The sequence below is a fragment of the Daldinia loculata genome (genome assembly GCF_022478755.1).
Source record: "Daldinia loculata strain CBS 113971 unplaced genomic scaffold F4817scaffold_19, whole genome shotgun sequence".
Classification (NCBI taxonomy): domain Eukaryota; kingdom Fungi; phylum Ascomycota; class Sordariomycetes; order Xylariales; family Hypoxylaceae; genus Daldinia; species Daldinia loculata.
In genome coordinates, this window is record NW_026054873.1 from 437,660 (window position 1) to 457,136 (window position 19,477).

Here is a 19,477-nt window from a genome sequence, read left to right on the forward strand (position 1 = left end):
TCCCTTCCTCTATATATCCAGATCTGGTAGCGAGCTCGGCTAGGCTACTTTTATTGCAGATAAGTGCAAGCGTAGTATAGGTAAGCTATTGTGATACTCTTCTTAGACCTTCTCTTCGCTCATCTCCGCAATCCTACGACTAATGTTTGCGGCTTTTCCCCTTCTTCATTTCGCCTTGCGTTAAGAAGTTAGTTCGATCTCAACCAGTCCGTCGTATTTCCCCATTCCGTACCATTGCAGACCGGATGTACAGTAGCGTGGTCCACGCAATGCGTAAGTACCTGAAGGGACATTTGCAATAGCCTACGCACACGCAATTGATATACGACTATTATATACTGCCTAGCTCATGTCCAAAAGTCCACTTTCATGCCCACTCCGTCATTTCCCCTGCCTCCCTCCACTACATCCTTGCCCGTAAAAATGCCGTGCTTCGCATGGCGCATCTATGTCTACCGTCGCAACGTGTAGCGGAAAAATAAAGGGGATCTTTGTACGAGTCTGCGAGTGTGAACAAGGGATAAGCCCGATTGCCTATGGTTTGTGCGACACCTCAGGGATGCGACAGAGGCGAACCGTGGAGCTGGGGCGCCCACCAGTGTCGTTCCTAATGCCCTTGTTCAGCGGCCTGCCAGGGGATAGTAGGTCTTGGGGAGATTTTGGGGTTCGGTGCATGGGCAAGGAAGCGAGCACGCACACACAAGGGGGAACCCAAGCAGCCCGTCTTGTCAGATTGGGGGGTTGAACAGGCATATTTCCCGTTGTGGGGGAACCTCGAGCTTGACCTCCATATTATATACATAGTACGATAATAAAAATAATAGTAACCCAAACTAACAATCAGATAGGTACCCAAACCACTATGTATGCGTGGCCATCAACTACACTAGTTTTAGAATGGTTAAGCTTTTCTATGACCAGACAGTTTAATATCATAATGTTGATTAGCTGGAGCACTAAGCTTTGTCGCTAGAGAAGATCAACCTAGCCAAGAATCATGTCCACGTCTTGACCGGTTATTTGATCCGCCTATGTAAAATAAATAAATAAATAATAAATAATACTCGCATATGCGTAGGACAAGTAAGAGATGAAAAAATATATATATCAACCAACGCCGGTCTGAACATTATCATACAAATTCGATCATCAGACCAGAAAACCGATAAAACGTGTAGCTCCGCCTTGCAGAAAGGAGGGAGCCTCACGCGGGATGCTGAGATAGAAGGAATGGCTGAAACATCCCCGGCATCTCAACGGCTCATCCGAGTCGACAGAGATGACTAATTCGAAACGAGCACGTACATTAGGGCGTTTTCAAACCCGCCATCATCACACACACTTTTCGCGTGGTAATGCCAATCATTTCTCGAGGATAGGTACGATAAGGAATTAGGACCGGAAAGTAGCTCGAACCGGATAGACTAGATTCTTACGGGAAGCACAAACATATTGTCCCAAGAGAACCAAACAATATACGCGTAGCTAATTTGACGGCGAACTATACAAGATAGGAAAGATCATCCCAGCCTCCCCCTGAAAGGTACTTGAAGATGTGATTTCGGGCTAGATATCTCCGTCTAGGTCTTGTTACTAGGCCACATAGGATTCGATAGCGGACGCCGACACCGCCTGGCGCGGTTTCGCCTGACAGTACCTCCGGCTTTTACTAACGCGTAAACCGGCAATTTCTCATACGCCTCGCTCGGGATACTACCCACATAGCGCGGGTATGTATAGTGATTGTTGTCATCTGCAGACACAATCCTTCTTTGAGTGAGATATGCCCAGTGCATTCAACTTACCTACTGCTTCTGCTCATAGGAGAAACTTCAGTCCGTCGCTGATTAAGGCCAGGTCCGGATACCGTAACTACCTCGCTCAATATTTGCTTATTACACACTAGTGTCACCTACATACGAATGCTGGTGGGTTTAGGATTCATCCTCGACACCATTCGAAGGGACTCGGGTTCAAAGTTGCCATTTCTAGTCGGCAAGTGAGGGAACCATGACGTATAATGAGGAGGGCTATAATAATCTCAAACGTAGGTACCTCAAGGGTGGTAATCAAATTGTCAATACTGCGCCGTACGATTTGATATCAAGTCATTTAAGATATTACGGGTGATCATTTTTATCAGTTCTGTAATCATAGCAAAGAAGTATCCCCAGATAGTGCTCTAACATGAACTTTTGGGTATCTTTATTATTCGCCAACTGCATTTAGAAATATTAGGGTTCCATTAATGGAATATAATTATTAGCATCATAATGATCGTTTCTAGTTGTACTGTAGTATTTACCATATTAACTCCATTATCCAAGTTGCCTAACTAACATCTAATCTTAACTATCTCGCAATAGGCACTCTTCGTATAAATATCTACTAGGTAAATCTTCTCTAGACAAGCCTAAATAACACCGGGCTAGAATTACGGACTCGAATAGGATTTCGAATCGGACATTGTACATCGTGCATTATATCGTAGACCATAGTTTTCAGGGAAAGGCTTTATTTATTCTATTACAACGACACCTTCCTAACCAGTTTACTCCTTACAATAACTCAATTCAATATCTCAAAAGTAAATAGGTTGACCACTGATGCCTCTCGTAGTGATATAATTCGCTCACTTCTACGGCGTACACTTTCTAACCCTTCATTTTATATTTGGGACCACAGTCGTAACGCGACCGAGGTTAATGACGAATTGATTGCTAGTCAGTGACCCTAAAGGTAGTTGCAAATGGCAAATAGTTCGAGAGTGAAAGAGATGTAAGGGGCGGCCGTCGTGAAGATTTAGACACCTAGGTAATCTTCATTTGCTCTTTCTGAAGCTTGTCAACTTACATTCTCCTTTCAACTCTCTTTTGGATTGAAATCCCATGCGGTTCGTATTCGACGTGTAAAGCTCCAACTTCGACGGTTAATGGCATCGTTGTGGTAGGCTATCGACAGTGAAGCCCAAATTAGGTAGGTGGATAGGTAAGTGAGTAGCTTTGAATACACTATACTTCTGGGTGAAATGATGCGACTACCAACTCAGATATAGGATGAAAGAGTGAAATATATGTAGATACTCCATAGTCCGTTCATTTCCATCCTTACTCTGCCTGTCGTCTGGATGAAGCAGAAATGCGGGGGTTTTGAATAAATATAACAGTACGATATGCTAAACAGCAACTTGGTTTCTCACTTGGCATTGAGTGGTTTAGCCATGGAGAATGCCTTGAGACAAATAGTATAATTACCTTAGGTAACCTAGATAGATATACTATAGACTATAACAACAGTTGCAGTACTAACTGCGTGTCTACCTTACTACCATTGGGAGCACATCGGACTATACCTCACTCCTGTACTTCAAATAGTCTGCTATGAGATACTCTACCCCCTTAAGCATCATATTCTCTAGTGGCAAGAGAAGAAATATTAGGTAGATCGTGAGTGAATTACGGGGGAGTCTCGACGTTGATAATGGCTGACCCGCTGCTGAAGTAGCCTTCCGTAGCGACGATCATGTAGTTGTGCGTGCCGAGCTTCAAGCCAGCCTTTTCCCATGCCGCGAAGTGGTTGCCTGTAGTAACAGTACCTCCTGTCCGCTTTTGCGTTCGCTGGAAAATCCGCATCAGCATATCTTCATAGGGAGGTGCGAAGAACCGCTTCTCTAGAGGGGAACTTGGAAAGGGGGAGGAGATGGAGAAACCACTTACGATAGACCAATACTGCTGGAAGGTTCGTGTACCTTCAATACTCGGCTGGTTCGTCTATAGAAATATTAGGATTTATTATTTGAAGTTATGTAATAACTTCAACTTACCCGTGTGCTAACGTAAATATCGTAAGTGCCGCCATCAGTAGTGACTGACCCCTTCCTCTGCGCGTTTGAAGCTGGGTTGTATGTGCCAAAGTTCTCAACGACGTAGTACTCGACGAGCGGGTTCTGAGTCCAGCCGTAGACGGCAAGGTACTTCATATAGGGTCAATATTAACTCCTCAGGACAGAATTATTATCATTGGAAAGTACTTATACTGTTGCCATTTGGCTGGTATGAACCAGAGTACTTGATCTCCCTACAGTCCAGAGAGGGTAAGCCAGTTAGAATAAAAATAGCCCCCCTTTATATTGAAATAGGGGTGCGAGAGCGGGCTTATGCTTTACTTTGAACCACCTGGATTCCATCCCTTACCGCCGACGAAGTTACCGCCGCCTCCACCTATGACAACCTTTTGTTATTAAGTGTCTATCATATATCGAGACTCATAGATCCATAAATGAAGCCACAAACATGCTCCCCAAGTTGGCTTATGGCACTCTGAAAGGTAATAATTAAGGTAGTGATTAGGTAGATACCTAACTATGTTATATACGTACCCCATTTCACGCTGTATTTGCCACCTGCTTCATTGGCGTAGGTGACCTGAGAACCGCCGTCGGTCCACCACGAGAAGTAATAGCCATTGTGGCGGCCTGTGGCACTGGGAGTAGACTGGCGCTTCTCGAGAATACCAGAGTCCGTAACATTAAGCGGCGAGGCGGAAACCACGCATGTAAGGGAAGCCCACGCGACGATTAGGGACTTGAACGAGACCATGATGGTAAAAGCTTAAAAATTAATTGCTTTAACCCCGAGCTGACCGGACACTGGAGTAGTCAACAGCATTGCGACGTGCGCCGCTTTTATACTGTCGTCCTCCCGCTGCTAGTCGCCTTGGAGATATCAGGGCCGTCTGGATCCCGTACCTGACGATCCCCTTTGATACACACCATACCTGAATAAGCTTGAGGCCGTATACGCCCTCGAAGTTTTAGTAACCGCATATTGAGCGCGTAGGTTAAATTCACGATACTACGTCCAAGCAGGTATCCGGCATCCAGGACCCAGGATAATACATAGCCCAGAGCACTGGAACCAGGTGAGCGTCATATAGTATCCTTCCTATGGAGCCGCATTGCTAATCCATTTTGACTCGTTGCGGAGTGCGCCGCGACTTCTAGACCGCGATTAAGGCCATCGTGGAATTTTGCCGGAGGGGGAAGTCTCACTTGGCGCTGAACGGACCAACCCGCCATATTCGGTGTGTTATCCTTGGTGTTCTAGGCATCGTGAAGACAATAGAGCCGTTGGTCAAGAGGTTTACTTGCTTTAGGAAACTACGGCTGTAATTGTCCGTAGAGTATGGCTCTGGGTTTACGTGGACCAGCTTGGCCGGGTGAAGGGAGTCGACGGCCCGGTTGAAAGTAAAGGCTCGATTGAACGATTTAATTTAGAGCTTGAAATCGAATTCTTTCAGAATGGCCCTTGTTAGAAGAAGAATACTATTCCTGTTTGCTATTATGTAATAATGATGGACGTAGGGCGTGCATACATACACCATTTCATGAACGGATAGGTTTCTAAGGTTAAGGCTATCGCTAATAGGTATTGCCTTGTAGCGACAGAGACGCTTTAATTTCCATAATATGTCTCAGAAATGGCATCTACCTTCATAACCATCACTGTGAGTTGGCCTAGTCGCGTGTCTTGAATGTTTCCAAGAGCCAAGCAGGCTAAGGGGTTTAAGACAACAAACACGTGTCGATGAAGTTGAGACTGTCTGTACTGTTGGGCCGCTAGCATTGTTTTAAGGTCTTACGCAAGGTCTTTTTGAATCTACAGAAGACAATCTTCTGTCGTTGATATTTGACGATGCTCACTTATTATGGCCTAACCTATATCGGAGTTTTACTTACAGTTGAAGCTTGTAGTCAAAGCCGAGAAGTTAATATTACGGAACGAAACGAGTAGAGCGATTTAAAATCAAATTTTATGGCCAGTAATAGAGATATACTGTTTTGGACTCCAAGATCTTGCGGCGCTGTGGTGCTATTTCTTTGGAGAGCCAATCTAAGCCACGTCGCCCCGGACCGTGGCGATGGTTTCTATGAGCCTAGGAACCACGAATTTTCTAATAAATAGCAAACCTTCCTAAGGTAGTAGATAGCGTCTCGCGCGAATAGGTGTTGAGCCTCTAGTTCCGAAAATAGTGATCACTTCATTGCGCCTTTACGGGATATGGTGTTGAAGAGGGGAGAAGTGATATTACGAGGATGACTAAAGTTCTCTCTTTTGACGCTTGAGTACCTACCTAACTATTGCTTTTTACTCTCTTGGTAATGACGTTTAAGCCATGCGACGGTACCTCAACTACGTACGGCTAATTATAACTCAGTTTTTATAACCCATATGGCTTCCGAGATTTCGGAACTTTTGTAGGGACCTTGGAAGAAGTGGTTGAACTCACACCGAGACGTACATCAAGCTAACTAGACCGCCATTGACCGCAACTTTGCTTTATTGGAATTTGGAAAAAGTCGAATAAGTCAGTGGCGCTGGGTTGGACGGGCAGCGTAGTGCTGACCATGAGGGCTGATATAGCGGCGCTCGAGCTTAATTGTACATAGCAGCGACTATGATGACGCTTTCGCATCTCTGGTGCTAGTGCAGCCTCCTCGAAGCTAACTTTCTGACTGGAAGATAATTTGCTATGTCTCAGCTTGTTCATGTCGTATGACTGTGTTAACCTTCCCCTAATCTCAGAACGAAGGCACTAAATCTCAGCCCTGAGTCTCAATTCCAAGTCCCGTAATATTATTCTGGGCCTTAATAAGTGAATTCTCATTACCTTCTAGGCACCACTGATTATACAGAATAAGGGTAACTATAGAGCCGTATCCTGAATACTCGTGAAGAAAAGGGCGGTGACGATTCATAACTAATCGGGCTACTACATAGTGTAGAGATGGCTTGACCGAGGTATGGTGAACCTCGGAGCCGACAGTTGAATGTATTTTTTAACCCCGTAGCTGTAAGAAGATACGGTACAATCTTTTCTCTCACGGCGCGAAATTGATCATATGTTTTACATCAGCCCATGCGAGATTAAATATTCCAATGTGATACAACGTGTTCATAGTTCTAGGCAGGACCCTTAAGGAGGCACAGAAGCTCGACTATTCGAATATTCCAAAGACTTCTCGCACCCTAGGGCTTTAATTGGTAAACTTGAACATGCTATAGTTAGAATACTTAACTCGGGTTCTATGCGGTTGTGCCTGTTGGCAAACGCTCTGCTCAAATAGAGATCTTACGGAACGGGAAGATGCAGCCGCTCCCGTGGTGTAACACGATGGAAAAGGGGTGGGTTTAATTCGTTTAAATCGGATCCGGAGGCGTGGTGGAATTCGCTTCCTAGTTGATATTGTGGTTGGAACATGTTGGATTCGGGGAAGGAGTTTTGTATTAACGTCTTGAATGCTCTTATTAGCCCTTGACCGGAGCCTAAATAAGACATTATCTTGGTTAAGGCAACTTAATATAGTCCATTGGACCGTTATGTTAGAATTGCCTCCATATGTACCCAAGGTTGTACTGTGTAACTTGTGCAACAGGATGAATGCACGTACGGGAGTTATTGGTACTGCATGGGTTTATGAATCGATTAGGTGTGCAACTTTCGAATACTCTGTTGTGGCTTCCTCCTGATAACCCTGAACGAACACTACGTCGTCATATGCCCTATTTTCTGGGCGACAGTGGAATATGTTGACATGATTAAATGCCTTCGCTCCGGTGTTATTTCCTTATGGGTACAGTAAACATACAAGGCATGTATTCGGACCTGGGTGTATAACCGAGCCGAGCACCCCTCGCAGATTTCGCTGATCTCTAGTCCGAGCGAGCCTTGAGATTTAACTGCTGTTAATCTCCTAAGGCTAAAATATGTATATAAAGGTGATACCGAAGCGGCACATCGTTGAGGATGGGTTAGTTGGATAGTAAGGACGACTGTTCTTTGTATCAATATCATAAACCTCTACTTACTGGGCCGACGAGAATGGCGAAAGGGACCCCTCATATTCTAATCGTAGGCGGTGGCCTGGGCGGCTTGCTTCTCGGCCAGACACTGCGTAAGAATAAGGTCTCTTTTGAGATTTTCGAGCGAGATCGCAGTGACAATATTCGAGTCCAGGGGTGGGCGATTGGCCTCCACACGTAAGTGATCCTTAACGAGATAGAGAAGTGTGGGAGCTAATGATTAGCAAGTATGCTTGAAGAGCTCGATACGTCTATCCCCGATGATATGCCATCACGCGATTTCGTAAACCATTTGCTGCCCCTGAAATACAACTATGAGTGTGCCTGGTATAGGCACGATCGCACTAGAAAACTTGGAGTCCGTGACGATGGCAGTGGGAAATTTATTCGTGCGAACCGTGCTCGACTTCGGAAGTGGTTAGCAACGAACATGCCGATCCAATATGGCAAGCATGCTGTTCGCATTGAAGAACATGATGATTCCGTAACAGTATACTTCGAAGATGGGACTTCGGCCACTGGCGATATCCTTATTGGAGCGGATGGCCCTTATAGTCCTAGTAAGTATTTGGGGTATCCTGGGCAGAAATAGGACTGCGTGTTGACTGACCTTTAGCCAGAAAATACCTCCTAGGCGGGAAAGATGTCATCAAGAAACCACGCCAAGGGGTAATAAACGGAGAGATCATCCTAAGCGGCCGCGATATGGAGGAACAGCTCCAGATAGGGTGTTCCTGCTATCTAGTCGATGCGAGTTTGACCGATGAAGCCCCCTCGTTCCTTTTCGTTGGCCTAAGCGAAGCTTTTCCTGATGGGAAATCCGGCAAATATTTCTTTAATTTGTTCTGGCGCGACGATGAAGCAACTAAGAAGGATTTCTGGACGTACTCAGCTAGCAGTGAGAAGTTATACGAGACAGCGTTGGAGAAAACAAAGCATCTGCCGGCCAAGTTCAGATCTATCGTAGAGAAAACGGGACCTGAAGGAATGAAAAACCCGCCCTTACACATCTACACGTTGACCATGGACCCGGAGTTATTGCCTAAGGGAAGGATTACGTTACTTGGTGATGCTGCGCATTGTATGCCCTCATGTAAGTGGCTATGGTGAATCTCGCGACTCAAAGAAGAGACTAACGTGAAAGAACAGTTCGAGGCGAAGGAGGGTTCCACGCCTTGCTTGATGCGCTCAAGCTTGGGAAGATCTTAGCGCAATTACGGGCAAACAATACTGATGAAATTAAAAGGGTGCTTGGGGATTATCAGGACGAAATGATTGAAAGAGGATCGAAGGCCGCGGAATGGTCAACTACTGCTTTTGACGAAGCCTGGAGTGGCGAGGATGCCGGACCTCGCATGATTTGGGGTCTGCCTGTAGTGCCTCTGCCCGATGAGAAGGTTACTCTGTGATATCGTTTTGGATAAAATTGTACATGTTGGTTAGTGTGTTGAGTACTGTGTTGAAGTTGAATAGTTAGAGAATATGGGATAATACATGAGATGAGCTTTCCTCAAGTTTTTGTACGCCAAGATAGACCCGTGGCCTATGACCAGTATCCAAGTAATACCCTTAAATTGAAACTCCTCATAACGTATATAACCTGGTTAGGCCTTGGCCTCATAATGCCGCCCATATCTTCTGATTAGATATTAGGGTTGTCGAAACAGTTAGGAAGAGGCGACAATGGTCGGCTCAACCAACACTGGGTTGCTTTCCTCCATGAGGCCCCAGGAACACTGTATTAGCCATCGAAGTTAGTGTTTGAGTTGGTAATGCATTAAGGAGGAGATATATGGAAGGATAAAAATGTACTTACCACACCACTACCACCGCAAGTCCCTCTCATATTTTCTCCGATAGCGAAATGCTGTGTTCCGGCCAGGACCTTGTAATAATCCTCCCCGTTCGCCGTCAAGTTGGTCGTGAGCGTGAACTTGACATCGAAGTCCTCGGTTGGCGACGAGTAGTTGCTGTTTGCCTTAATAATCTCGATGGTCCACTTTGAGATTGAATCCGAAAAGACAGATTGGTTTCCTCCCGTCGTGCACTCGACAGCACGCCCATATGGTTCTTCAACAGACCACGTCCAATCCACTGTGCAGTTCGCCGTGCTAGGCTCGAATGAGGCCCCCGAACCTGCGGGAATGGAGCTGGGGTTTGCGATAGTTGCCCATAGATGGGCGAGAGGGCTGTTTCCCGGACGGCCTGAAGGAGAGAATGTAGATAGTCTGGTTACTTCCCATGGCTTTAGATCTGCATTAGGTTGTTGATGTTGCTCGGATGAGCGGCCGAGGGCGAAGAGGCTCGTAAGAGCGAAGAACTTGAGGTTTCTCATTTTGTCGTAAGATCTGTATGTGAAATCGGTATATGAAAGCTGTGTGTGATGCGTATGTTGACTTCCAACTGGAACGGGCTCACTCAAAGGTTATATACAGCTCTCTGCTCGAATTATGGTTTGCTACCATGGCGTAACGTTAGTTTATAGCGTAACAGTGGCTGATCTAGACCGAGCTTATTACGAGAGTCGGCGTAGAAGGATTTATACTCGGACCTTGTCATCACGGACGTCGAATCGGCTAAATTGCCGCGATCGAACCATTGATTATGATTTCTCACTAGACCTCGGACAACTGAATACGAGATACGTGACCAATGATAATAAAAATTATTTTTAACGTGGTGCATATGCATGTATCGTTGCTCAAATCTCGTTCCTTGCCTCGTCTAAGCTATGGCACGTTATGTATGGTAAGCTTGGACTTGGATGAACGTTATGCGACACTAATATACCTATTTATCCACGTATAGAAAACCTAATATAATTCACTTTTTAGTAAACTCCTCATCGCTAACCTCTACTAGAACGTTACCGCAATGTTCTAGCAGACGTAACCGCGTGTTCTTGCGCGCTCGCAATCATCTCCCAGCTCCACCAGAAGCTGGCCTTGGCCCGGGCTCGTCCGGCCATGCGCGAAATATATCGCCAAGCTTGTCCAGTGGCGCTGTCATAAGGCCAGCAATAGTCTCGTATGGTGGCTTATTCGGCGCGCTTGGGTGGCTACGTGTTGGCGTGAATATCTTCGTCATCTCGAATTGCTGGGCTAGGTCTCTCGACCTTGTCGGCCGTAGTGCTTCTTCCAGTTTGACGAGATCGCGTTCCTCCTCTTGTTTGATATGAATTTTGAGATCCGTCATCAGCGACTCGAGAGTTGGGATGAAATTACTATCGTTAGGGGTTAAGTTCTGGAACTTGTAGAGCTGCTCTTTAGTCTGGGCGACGAGAATTTGTTAGCATATACTGTTCATATACTGATCGACATAAATGGAATGACTTGTATAGGGATGTGCTACACGTACTACCTGATGCTCTTCTCGATCTTTATCGGCTATCTCTTTCCCGTTGTTGAGGCCCGTCTCTATTGAAGGATATACAACTAGCTCTTCGGCTATTGCATGCCTCGTCAGCTCCCACACAAAGGCATTTTGGTATCGCCGCTGAGTATCATGATCCTTCGAATTGACAATCTTGTCGTGATACTTTTCAATTTGCCGGTGGTCCTCTTTTATCACCGCCGAGATGCTGCCTGCCTGGGAGAGAGTCTGCGCTGGGTCATTAGGGGAACGACTGTCTCGAATCGTCTGATTGTCAGAATACGGACGAAGTAAGGTTATAGGAGTCGGCGGCACAGATAGTTGCCGTAACCCAAAGTTCCTCTTCCGTGCCAGTCGAAGTGATTGTCGGAACATGATAATAGTGCTTACACCGTCAACGTATCGCGATTCTCAAGCTTAGTATCTTGAAGATCGATCCATGGTGACGATAGCTTAAGAGCCGCGAACAGGTCGATTGATATTAATCGCATCTGTGTTAATCATCGCGTCAAGAATTCGGACGAATGACGGTCATTTCCGTCATTAAGACGTATTCGACGAGTTCTAGTCCGATCCATTCCAAGCGCTAGGACGAACGGTACTAATAATAAATCGTTCGCAATATGGAACATCGTAGTAGCTAGGAGCAAATGGTAGTATCATGTATTATCTTCTACGATCTGAAAGACATTTGCATCTAGTAACTGATCATTGGCCAGGCGCTCCTGAGCCGCAAGCTTTACGTAGAGGAAAGAGAGGAAGATAAGATGGATCATGACGAGAGGAAATGAGATCGACTATGATCCCTGATACACGAATAAATTGCACCCTTGCGATTCAAATAACATGAAATATGTAATTATGAGCACAGAAAGAACATCTGCAAAAGAAAGACTTTCGATTTTATATAATAATTAAGCCCCTAATCATCAAATTCATCAACATATGTACCTCATATACCAAATATAGGTATATATATCCAAAATAAATAATTAAATACACAGAATCTAGCGCCAAGTTCCCTCGACAGCGGTCGCAGACGAGCCGCACGAGTTCGGCACCGTGTACGAGCGGTTCGGGTCGCTCTCCCACGTGGCAGCCCCGTTGCTCGCCACCTTAACGAACTTGTACTCGAAATTGAGGCCCGGCGCGAGGTCCAGGGAGAGCGTCCACAGGGGCTTGGAAGCCGTGTAATTGGCGGCCGACAGGGCCGGCGCAGCCGCGACGTCCCAATTGCCGAGCTCGGGGATCGAGCCCACGAGCTTAATCGTCTCCCCGTACGATGTTACGACGGCCTGGTTGAATGTCAGTGCTACTACACTACTAGCCGTGGCGGTACACGCGGCGGTGCTGGTTGCGGGGGCCGTGGACGAACTGGTTGCTGTGGATCGCCTGGTCGTTGTCGATGCGGAGCCGCCGCCGTCGGCGATGGCGATGTCCGCGCACGACAGGTATACCTGAGGCGTCTGGAACGAGTTCCACTTGAACGAGAGCAGCGTGTGGTTAGACACGAAGTCTGGGATCTTGATCTTCTTGGTGACTGTGTAGCCCCCTGCGATGCTTGTGAAGCAAGAGTTCAGCGCCGCATTGTCGACGCCCTGGCACTTGGTCTGGTCGCCGTTGTCGAATCCGTTGCACGTGAACCAGTCGTTTCGGTAGCACGCCTGGTCCTGGGTGCAGTCGGGGTTGTATCCGCAGTCCTGGCCGTCAACGTCAGTGCAAGGGAGAAGTCCCTCCTCGAAGCAGTCTTCGGCAGCCTGCTTCTCTTCATCGGTGGGGAGATAGTCAGGGTCGAGGAACTTGTCGACGATAGCCTGGTCCTGGCAGATGCGGTACGCGAACATTCCGCCGTGGTCGCCGTTGTGGTCGACGCACCACTCAACATCGACGATCTGGCCGGGAGAGTACGTGGCTACGATTTCGTTCCCCCAGTCCGCCGATGGCTGGTTGTAGTCAAAGCTCACGCGGGCGTTGTACCCACAAGGGCCTGAGCGGCCGACCTTTGCCTCATCGACATCAGGCCAAGCTGTCACCGGCTCGAGAATCGTGCATTCCGGGCAATCCGCTCCAGACTGTATATATTAAAACAGGGAATCAGCTTCATTAGAACCCCGAAGCTTATCAAAGTAAGTAAACGTACCTCCGCTCCTTGGCGAGTGCGGCTCACGGGGATAGTTAGATACCCGTGGCCGTGGACGAGGGTGATGAGGCTGGAGCCGGCTAACGCAGCGATCGCTTTCATCTTGAAGTGTCGGGAAAGTTGGACTAGCGTAGAGTCTTGAGAGTGCTGAGAATGCGAGGACTGAAGATGATCTTGTGGTTGTCAAAGCTCGTGTAGTCGACTTCATAGCTCGCTGGTTTACTGATATATATACTCGTCAACACGATGCTCATACCGGCTGTATCGCGGCATATACGTGAGAAGGACCGAGATTCTGAATGGGGACGGCGGAGGAAGTTGCTGCTTCATCTGCAGCTAACGTCGCTCTGCTCTATGATGTACCGCCGAGGTCATTTCTAACTTGCCGGCCCTGCTCCTACGCTATAGTTGTCCACTCGGAGGAAGTTTTCTGGGGAAGCGGTGTTATACCTAGCATTAAGCCTCATAACTCCGGGCGTTCATCGGTAGCTCTAGGCGCATATCGTGTTGTGGAGGAGGACCCCGGATTATAGCACTGATGTAATGCATGAACCTAGGCTATATGTAGAATTATCTTGGAGCCGAAGACTATCCTGGGGAAACTCCACATTTACAGGGGATATCTGATCTGGGGTTGCTTGGAGAGCCCGCTCAGAATCTCCCCGTTTTGATAGCCCTTGCGCGGGCCAAAATAAATGTGACCTGGTCCGAGAAAGCGCCGGATGGAACGCGTCTAGAGTTGGCTTGATGTCCGGCGGCTCTTGTGCTGTCGTAGATCTCTCAAATGCATTGCCAGCATTAAGCTCCCTCAGCTTCCGAGCTCTAAACGAATCATCAACTATAAACTCCGCTGGCAAACTCCGCCTTGGACGTTAGACCTCTTAACAGATCAGTTATACCTACTCCAATGAGTCGTGACAACTTCGTTGAGTCGACAAGTAATGGGCCGAATTGGTATCTTAAAACCCTTAGGATTAGGTACGAAGTAGTCTGGGGCGAAACCCAACATTTCTAGGAAATACCTATTTTTGCAATGCCAATCGTATTAACAGACTCGTGATGGGTGCCCCTTAATCATACATTCTTCTTTTCGCCGTTACATCATCATCATGAACAGTTTGCCCGAATTAATCTCCCTTCCCTCCCACTCATTATTCCTTGTTCATTCATTCAGTCGCCAATGGTAAAGGGGGTCGGGTATCAAGCTCAGGAGACTAAAGAAAAAAGAAAGCAGAGCTCATGAACTATTCCTCCGGCTATGCAATCAACAGGAGGGGCATTCTCTACCCAGCAGGTTACTACCGTTGACTTATGCACAATAGACTTTTCGCCGTATTAACTTTTCAAGTAAAAATTACTTGCAGACTAGGCCACTCGACCACTTACACACCTCGAGATGAGCAGCCCTCGTATACCAACGATTCCACCTGCGCCTGTCGCTTCTACGTAAGTGTAAGTCCAGAAAGACTCTCTGTCGCCGAGGCCTGGTCGACTTCATCTGGCTGCCACACTGCCTCGATGATGCTCATGCGGCAACCCTTCGGTCTGGTGACGCCCTGTAACAACAAGTTAGAATATTAGTCTTTAAATTTTGAAGGAAGCAAGAAACTTACTTTGAAGACGAAACCATCTCCAGCCATCTCGAATAGCTGTTTGAAGTCTTCTTCCCCACGCTCCTGTGCGTTCAGCAAGCTCATCATGACGAGGTCCATGCTTCTTATTAGGCGCTCATCCCAAGGGTTTTCTGTGCCAGGCTCTCGGAGGCAGTGGTCGTTGATGATGATTCGAGCGCCGGGTTTTAGTGCCGGAATTAAGTTACGGAGGATCTGGACGGCATAAGGCGTCGAATAGTTGTGCATGATCCAGCGGAAGAAGTACACATCAGCGCCATGGATGGGTTGCTCTGTGAAGAAGTCGTGCGCCTGGAATTGGATGCGCTTAGCGATCTTAACGTCTGCGCATATGGGCTTCGGCGCGCTCTCGACGGTACTAGGGAGGTCCTGTACCACGAACTTGATATTTTTGTACACCTTAGCCAGATGCACATCCACGAAGCCATGACTACCTCCTACGTCGACCAGAGTTCCGCCGCGGGCGTCCACGTCTGTTAGATCGCAGCCCTCTGATAGGTACCATAGTTCGTATCCCTCACCTCCCGTGAGGCTGTTCATAGCTCGTGCCATGCGCTCGGCGCGCTTGGGTTCCTTTCCAACTGTAACGAACACAGGTTCTAGATCAACTGTATCGAAGGCGAAGTTGAATCCGGTGCGGGTAAGGCTCGTCGCTTCGGGGTACGCCCTTAGAGCTTTGACCACTTGGGCGGATGCCGGGTAAACACCCTCTGTATTGAATATCACCCAGGCCTGGAGATCTTGATCCTCGGCTAGTAGTCTTGATGCGGCTGTATGCGCGATCACGCCTGGCTTTAGTTCCTGGAATACATGGTTCGTCATAGCATGTCGCAGCAAGCGGGCGAGGTTGATCGGGTCAAGAGAAGTTTTGGCCTGGAGTTCTGAGAGCGTGATGGAACCTTCAAGGGGTACAAGTGTTGCTAAGATGTAATATCAGCATCTCATGGATAAACAGCATACGGTTATCGTAGACATACCGAGCCCAAAATGGTTGATAAGCTGTAGGCTCTGGGTGCTCAGGAACTATTTTGTTAGGTTAGTATGACAATAGATTCAAGGGGAGTGAGTATAGGCAGTAGAAACACAAGGAGGAACTTACATCCCAAGCCATCCATCGAACCGACTCTCGGGGTCCGACCATAAGATCATGTAGCTCCTGGGTAGCGTGAATGACTTCTCTACGGCTTCTAGAAACATCATCCGGCATAATAGGAAAGTCACCGGGCGCGTCTGCGTCGAAGCTTGGAGTTAGAAGGTCATTATTTTTGAAGTAGGCCTCGACCTTCTCCGTCTCAGAGGCGATTTTCTGCGCGAGCGCAATCATCTTCGACGACGCCATCGTGGGAGGGGTGCTCTTCCTCGGGAAGCTTGCAACTCGGATGTTGTTATTAGGTTCTTCTCTATGAAGCTTCTGCTTTTGATGTTTATTTTCTAGCGGACTTGTCGGCAATTCTAGCGTGTGCTTAAGGTTCTGTCTTTTGCTTTTGTTCTCGGCATTTGAAGAAGTTGCCATGGGTGAAGTCGGGTGGAGCCAGGCAGCCAATCTAAGCCTAGCCATTTTTGCTCCTAGGTGATGGTAACGACGGCAACGGTTGTGATAGTAACTCCTGCGTAATATGCCGAGATTTGCGACGGAAATAAAGTAGGCCGCCAACGCGAATGCAACTATGTATACCTACTAACAGGTATAAGACAGAGAACAACAACAACAGTTTTAACAGACAAAATTAGAGGAACAAGCTATACACAATCGGAAGTATGCAATGCTGTGGTTGTGGTGTTGGAAACATAGGTCAGGTGAATATGAAGACTTAGGAAATGAGTTTGGGCTGCACAGAGCATAAACATTTAGCCTTTATAAACTCGGGAGTCATTATAAGCTAGAGTGGTGTCAACGTTGTGTAAATGAACCCGGAAGCTTCTAGGTAGCTTAGAAGAAGAGAAACAGACCGGGGCTATCAATATTGTATTACTCCCTGAAAGGTGCTTATTACGCGAGACAAGTGGTGCTAGGATTCGAAGACCATAGATGAATGAAGTCAAACTAGAAGATCCGCACACACCCTGCTAATAAGAAGGTTAGTATTCTCATTGGTTTGAATTTGTTCTCTGTCTGGCGCCCTCTTCTGATTTCCTTCGCCTAGTTTCCACGAATGGTTCTTTCTCTTTCTAGATACAGTATATATATATATATATTGTCTTAGAACAAGGCCTCGCAAGAGCGAGTCAATACGCTGGATGCTACATACCTAAGTAGAAAGTATCTTTTGGCCTCCTTCCTCTATGAAGAGGTTAACAAGTACGCCGACTTAGTCGATAAGAAGAAGAGCTATCTAGAGACGTAATTGGTATCGTTAACGTTTAAGATTTGGCGCTGGATGCGATATCTTCCTGAATCAGTAGGAGCTCTTAGGTCTCTTAGGTGAGATAGATATATGTCTGGGACAAACTGGTCATAGGTAATTAAGATAAGACAACTCCAGGGATCTTCCGGACCAGAGAACTGGTTGACAGCTACCGGGGACTTGGTCTTGGGTCCAAGAGGCGTTCGCTTGTGGTGTGTGACACAGCAGACATGTGAAAAGAACCGTGGTTCTCTTCACTTTTCGGTACGAGCAACCGGGGAGACGAGGGAGAGAAAATCTGTGTGCGCGTGTATTGTCTCCGTAGTGGTAAGGGATTGGAGGAATTCGTCCAACAAAGTGGGATCGCGAGAGACACACAGCTCTTAGACGGCGATTACCTTTTTTCTACATTTGTATAACCCGACGTGTCTTAGGCCATAAGGACCCAGTGACTCGGTTCCCAACAACTAGAACGGTTAGGATCCCGACGACCTGGAAAGCCTGAGGGAACGTAGACCCAAGTGTAGATTTCGTTATGTGACTGTTCTGGCTGGTTGGTTGTGTGTGTTGTTCGGCCGTCGTGCGGACCTGCTGTGGGCTGTTTAGCTGCAGTTATCCTTTTCTTGCCCGGGTGTCTGCACTGCAGTGGGCTGTAACCCCTGTACGTTTGTAAGCTGGTTTATTTTTGTGCAGTGCTTCTACCTAGTAAACCTACGGCTGATAATGATTAATACCTGGGTATTAATTTTGTTCAAGTCTATATAGTCGATACGTATTTGAAGCATATTCCTCACAATCAAAGCCTATGAAGCCACCCCTGAAAAAATGGTTGACCTTTCGGGGTCCTATCTTCATATTTTGCTGTAGACCTCTTGAGTATCAAGTGAAAGTAAATTCTGTCAAACATAGGTACCCAGATAAGTTTAGTATTAGATTTATCCCCGTGAATGTCAGGATAGTGGAATTGAACTATTAACGCCTGCCCTTCTATCCTCTTTCGAGGGCGCTGCACCTCTTATATAGCAGATTTACCCCTGAATCTACCCCTAACCAACTTATACCCTGACATTTAATACCTACCCAACGTAGTCGGCCACTTGTGGTGCTTTTCTCATTGGATCTCAATACTAGAGAGGACGAACTGGCAGTCATTATAATGGACTTCAGAAGCAAATAGGTCCTATGATAGCAGTCATCGGACTAAAAATTATATACAAAGAGTTCCAGGGGGAAAGGAACCTTGTATTGCTTTTCTTAGCTAGTGATAATAATGATTGGCTCCTGAGTACGTTACCTAATGACTAAATAAGCACCGATATCGCGAGTTGGAATCTGAAAGAGGCTATAGGTATCTGAATATGGTAATGAGCGATGGTGTCTTAGTTAAATTTAGATGAAAACCAGCCTGTCGGTTCGATCTCATCTGGGAAGTGAAAAGCTTAGCCCGGAGACGCAACGATGTAACGGCCTATTTTAGACTCACATATTCTAGACAATGTATTAGATCTTGAGGCACTGGTTTAACATATACGTGTAAATGTTTCTATATAATATATTCAAGAAACCCCATCGGTGGGTCATCAGGGTGTCTTAAGGAAGTAAGGTTGACTTAGATCTTGACTGACTTAAAAGATGCTAAATGCATCGCTAATGTATTATGATAGGTAGGTAGGTACCTATTTAACTAGCTCGTTATTCGTCATTCAAAATACATAATTGGTATCCGAATTGGACTCTTTACTATTATCTACCAAAAATTACCACAAGGTAACCTGACGTGGCGATAACTTCATTATAACTAGATACTATCGCTACAAGAAGCGATTGGTAAATATATTATCGGATTATGTATTTAGTCTTCCAAGATAATCTTGAATGTCTCTAAATGCAATAGCTCATCAACTGAAGCCATCGTCAAAATTGGCCCTCGATGTGTAAAAAGCCTTACGATGATCATGAACCTTCGTAGAGAAAAACAGCCCCCACCTAACAAACTCTTAAAGCCAAGTGGCAGGAAATGCTTAATATATCTGGAGCATACCTATCTAGGAAAGGAAAGAAACAAGGTGAATCTTAGGCCTGTTGCGATTGTGTATATGTTGTTATGTTGCTGGTGCTTGATATCTC

The 19,477-nt window shown here is 46.5% G+C and overlaps 6 protein-coding genes across 6 annotated transcripts; 1 reads left to right on the forward strand and 5 right to left on the reverse strand.

Moving 5' to 3' along the window:
* Nucleotides 1-3,455: 3,455 nt before the first annotated feature.
* Nucleotides 3,456-4,598, reverse strand: F4817DRAFT_315152 (glycoside hydrolase family 11 protein; the record flags this gene model as incomplete). Its single annotated transcript, XM_049300497.1, has 5 exons — nucleotides 3,456-3,770; nucleotides 3,824-3,973; nucleotides 4,037-4,077; nucleotides 4,194-4,220; nucleotides 4,379-4,598. 5 exons carry the CDS (start codon nucleotides 4,596-4,598, stop codon nucleotides 3,456-3,458), a joined length of 753 nt encoding a protein of 250 aa, XP_049159947.1.
* Nucleotides 4,599-7,881: 3,283 nt separating this feature from the next.
* F4817DRAFT_315153 (putative monooxygenase) lies at nucleotides 7,882-9,271 on the forward strand (the record flags this gene model as incomplete). Its single annotated transcript, XM_049300498.1, has 4 exons — nucleotides 7,882-8,039; nucleotides 8,091-8,422; nucleotides 8,479-8,955; nucleotides 9,012-9,271. The coding sequence occupies 4 exons, from the start codon at nucleotides 7,882-7,884 to the stop codon at nucleotides 9,269-9,271; spliced, it is 1,227 nt and encodes a 408-aa protein (XP_049159948.1).
* On the reverse strand, nucleotides 9,251-10,428 carry F4817DRAFT_77154 (uncharacterized protein). Its single transcript, XM_049307876.1, has 2 exons — nucleotides 9,679-10,428; nucleotides 9,251-9,598 (listed from the first exon to the last, which is right to left on the reverse strand). The coding sequence occupies exons 1-2, from the start codon at nucleotides 10,195-10,197 to the stop codon at nucleotides 9,530-9,532; spliced, it is 588 nt and encodes a 195-aa protein (XP_049159949.1). The 5' UTR covers nucleotides 10,198-10,428; the 3' UTR covers nucleotides 9,251-9,529.
* Nucleotide 10,429: 1 nt separating this feature from the next.
* On the reverse strand, nucleotides 10,430-11,925 carry F4817DRAFT_77136 (uncharacterized protein). Its single transcript, XM_049307875.1, has 2 exons — nucleotides 11,220-11,925; nucleotides 10,430-11,132 (listed from the first exon to the last, which is right to left on the reverse strand). The coding sequence occupies exons 1-2, from the start codon at nucleotides 11,607-11,609 to the stop codon at nucleotides 10,779-10,781; spliced, it is 744 nt and encodes a 247-aa protein (XP_049159950.1). The 5' UTR covers nucleotides 11,610-11,925; the 3' UTR covers nucleotides 10,430-10,778.
* F4817DRAFT_77265 (carbohydrate-binding module family 20 protein) lies at nucleotides 11,799-13,574 on the reverse strand. The gene is made up of 2 exons (XM_049307877.1): nucleotides 13,375-13,574; nucleotides 11,799-13,306 (listed from the first exon to the last, which is right to left on the reverse strand). Exons 1-2 carry the CDS (start codon nucleotides 13,474-13,476, stop codon nucleotides 12,242-12,244), a joined length of 1,167 nt encoding a protein of 388 aa, XP_049159951.1. The 5' UTR covers nucleotides 13,477-13,574; the 3' UTR covers nucleotides 11,799-12,241.
* A 1,242-nt stretch (nucleotides 13,575-14,816) lies between these two features.
* Nucleotides 14,817-16,344, reverse strand: F4817DRAFT_358247 (S-adenosyl-L-methionine-dependent methyltransferase; the record flags this gene model as incomplete). The annotated part of the gene is made up of 3 exons (XM_049306002.1): nucleotides 14,817-14,930; nucleotides 14,988-15,925; nucleotides 16,101-16,344. 3 exons carry the CDS (start codon nucleotides 16,342-16,344, stop codon nucleotides 14,817-14,819), a joined length of 1,296 nt encoding a protein of 431 aa, XP_049159952.1.
* Nucleotides 16,345-19,477: the final 3,133 nt, after the last annotated feature.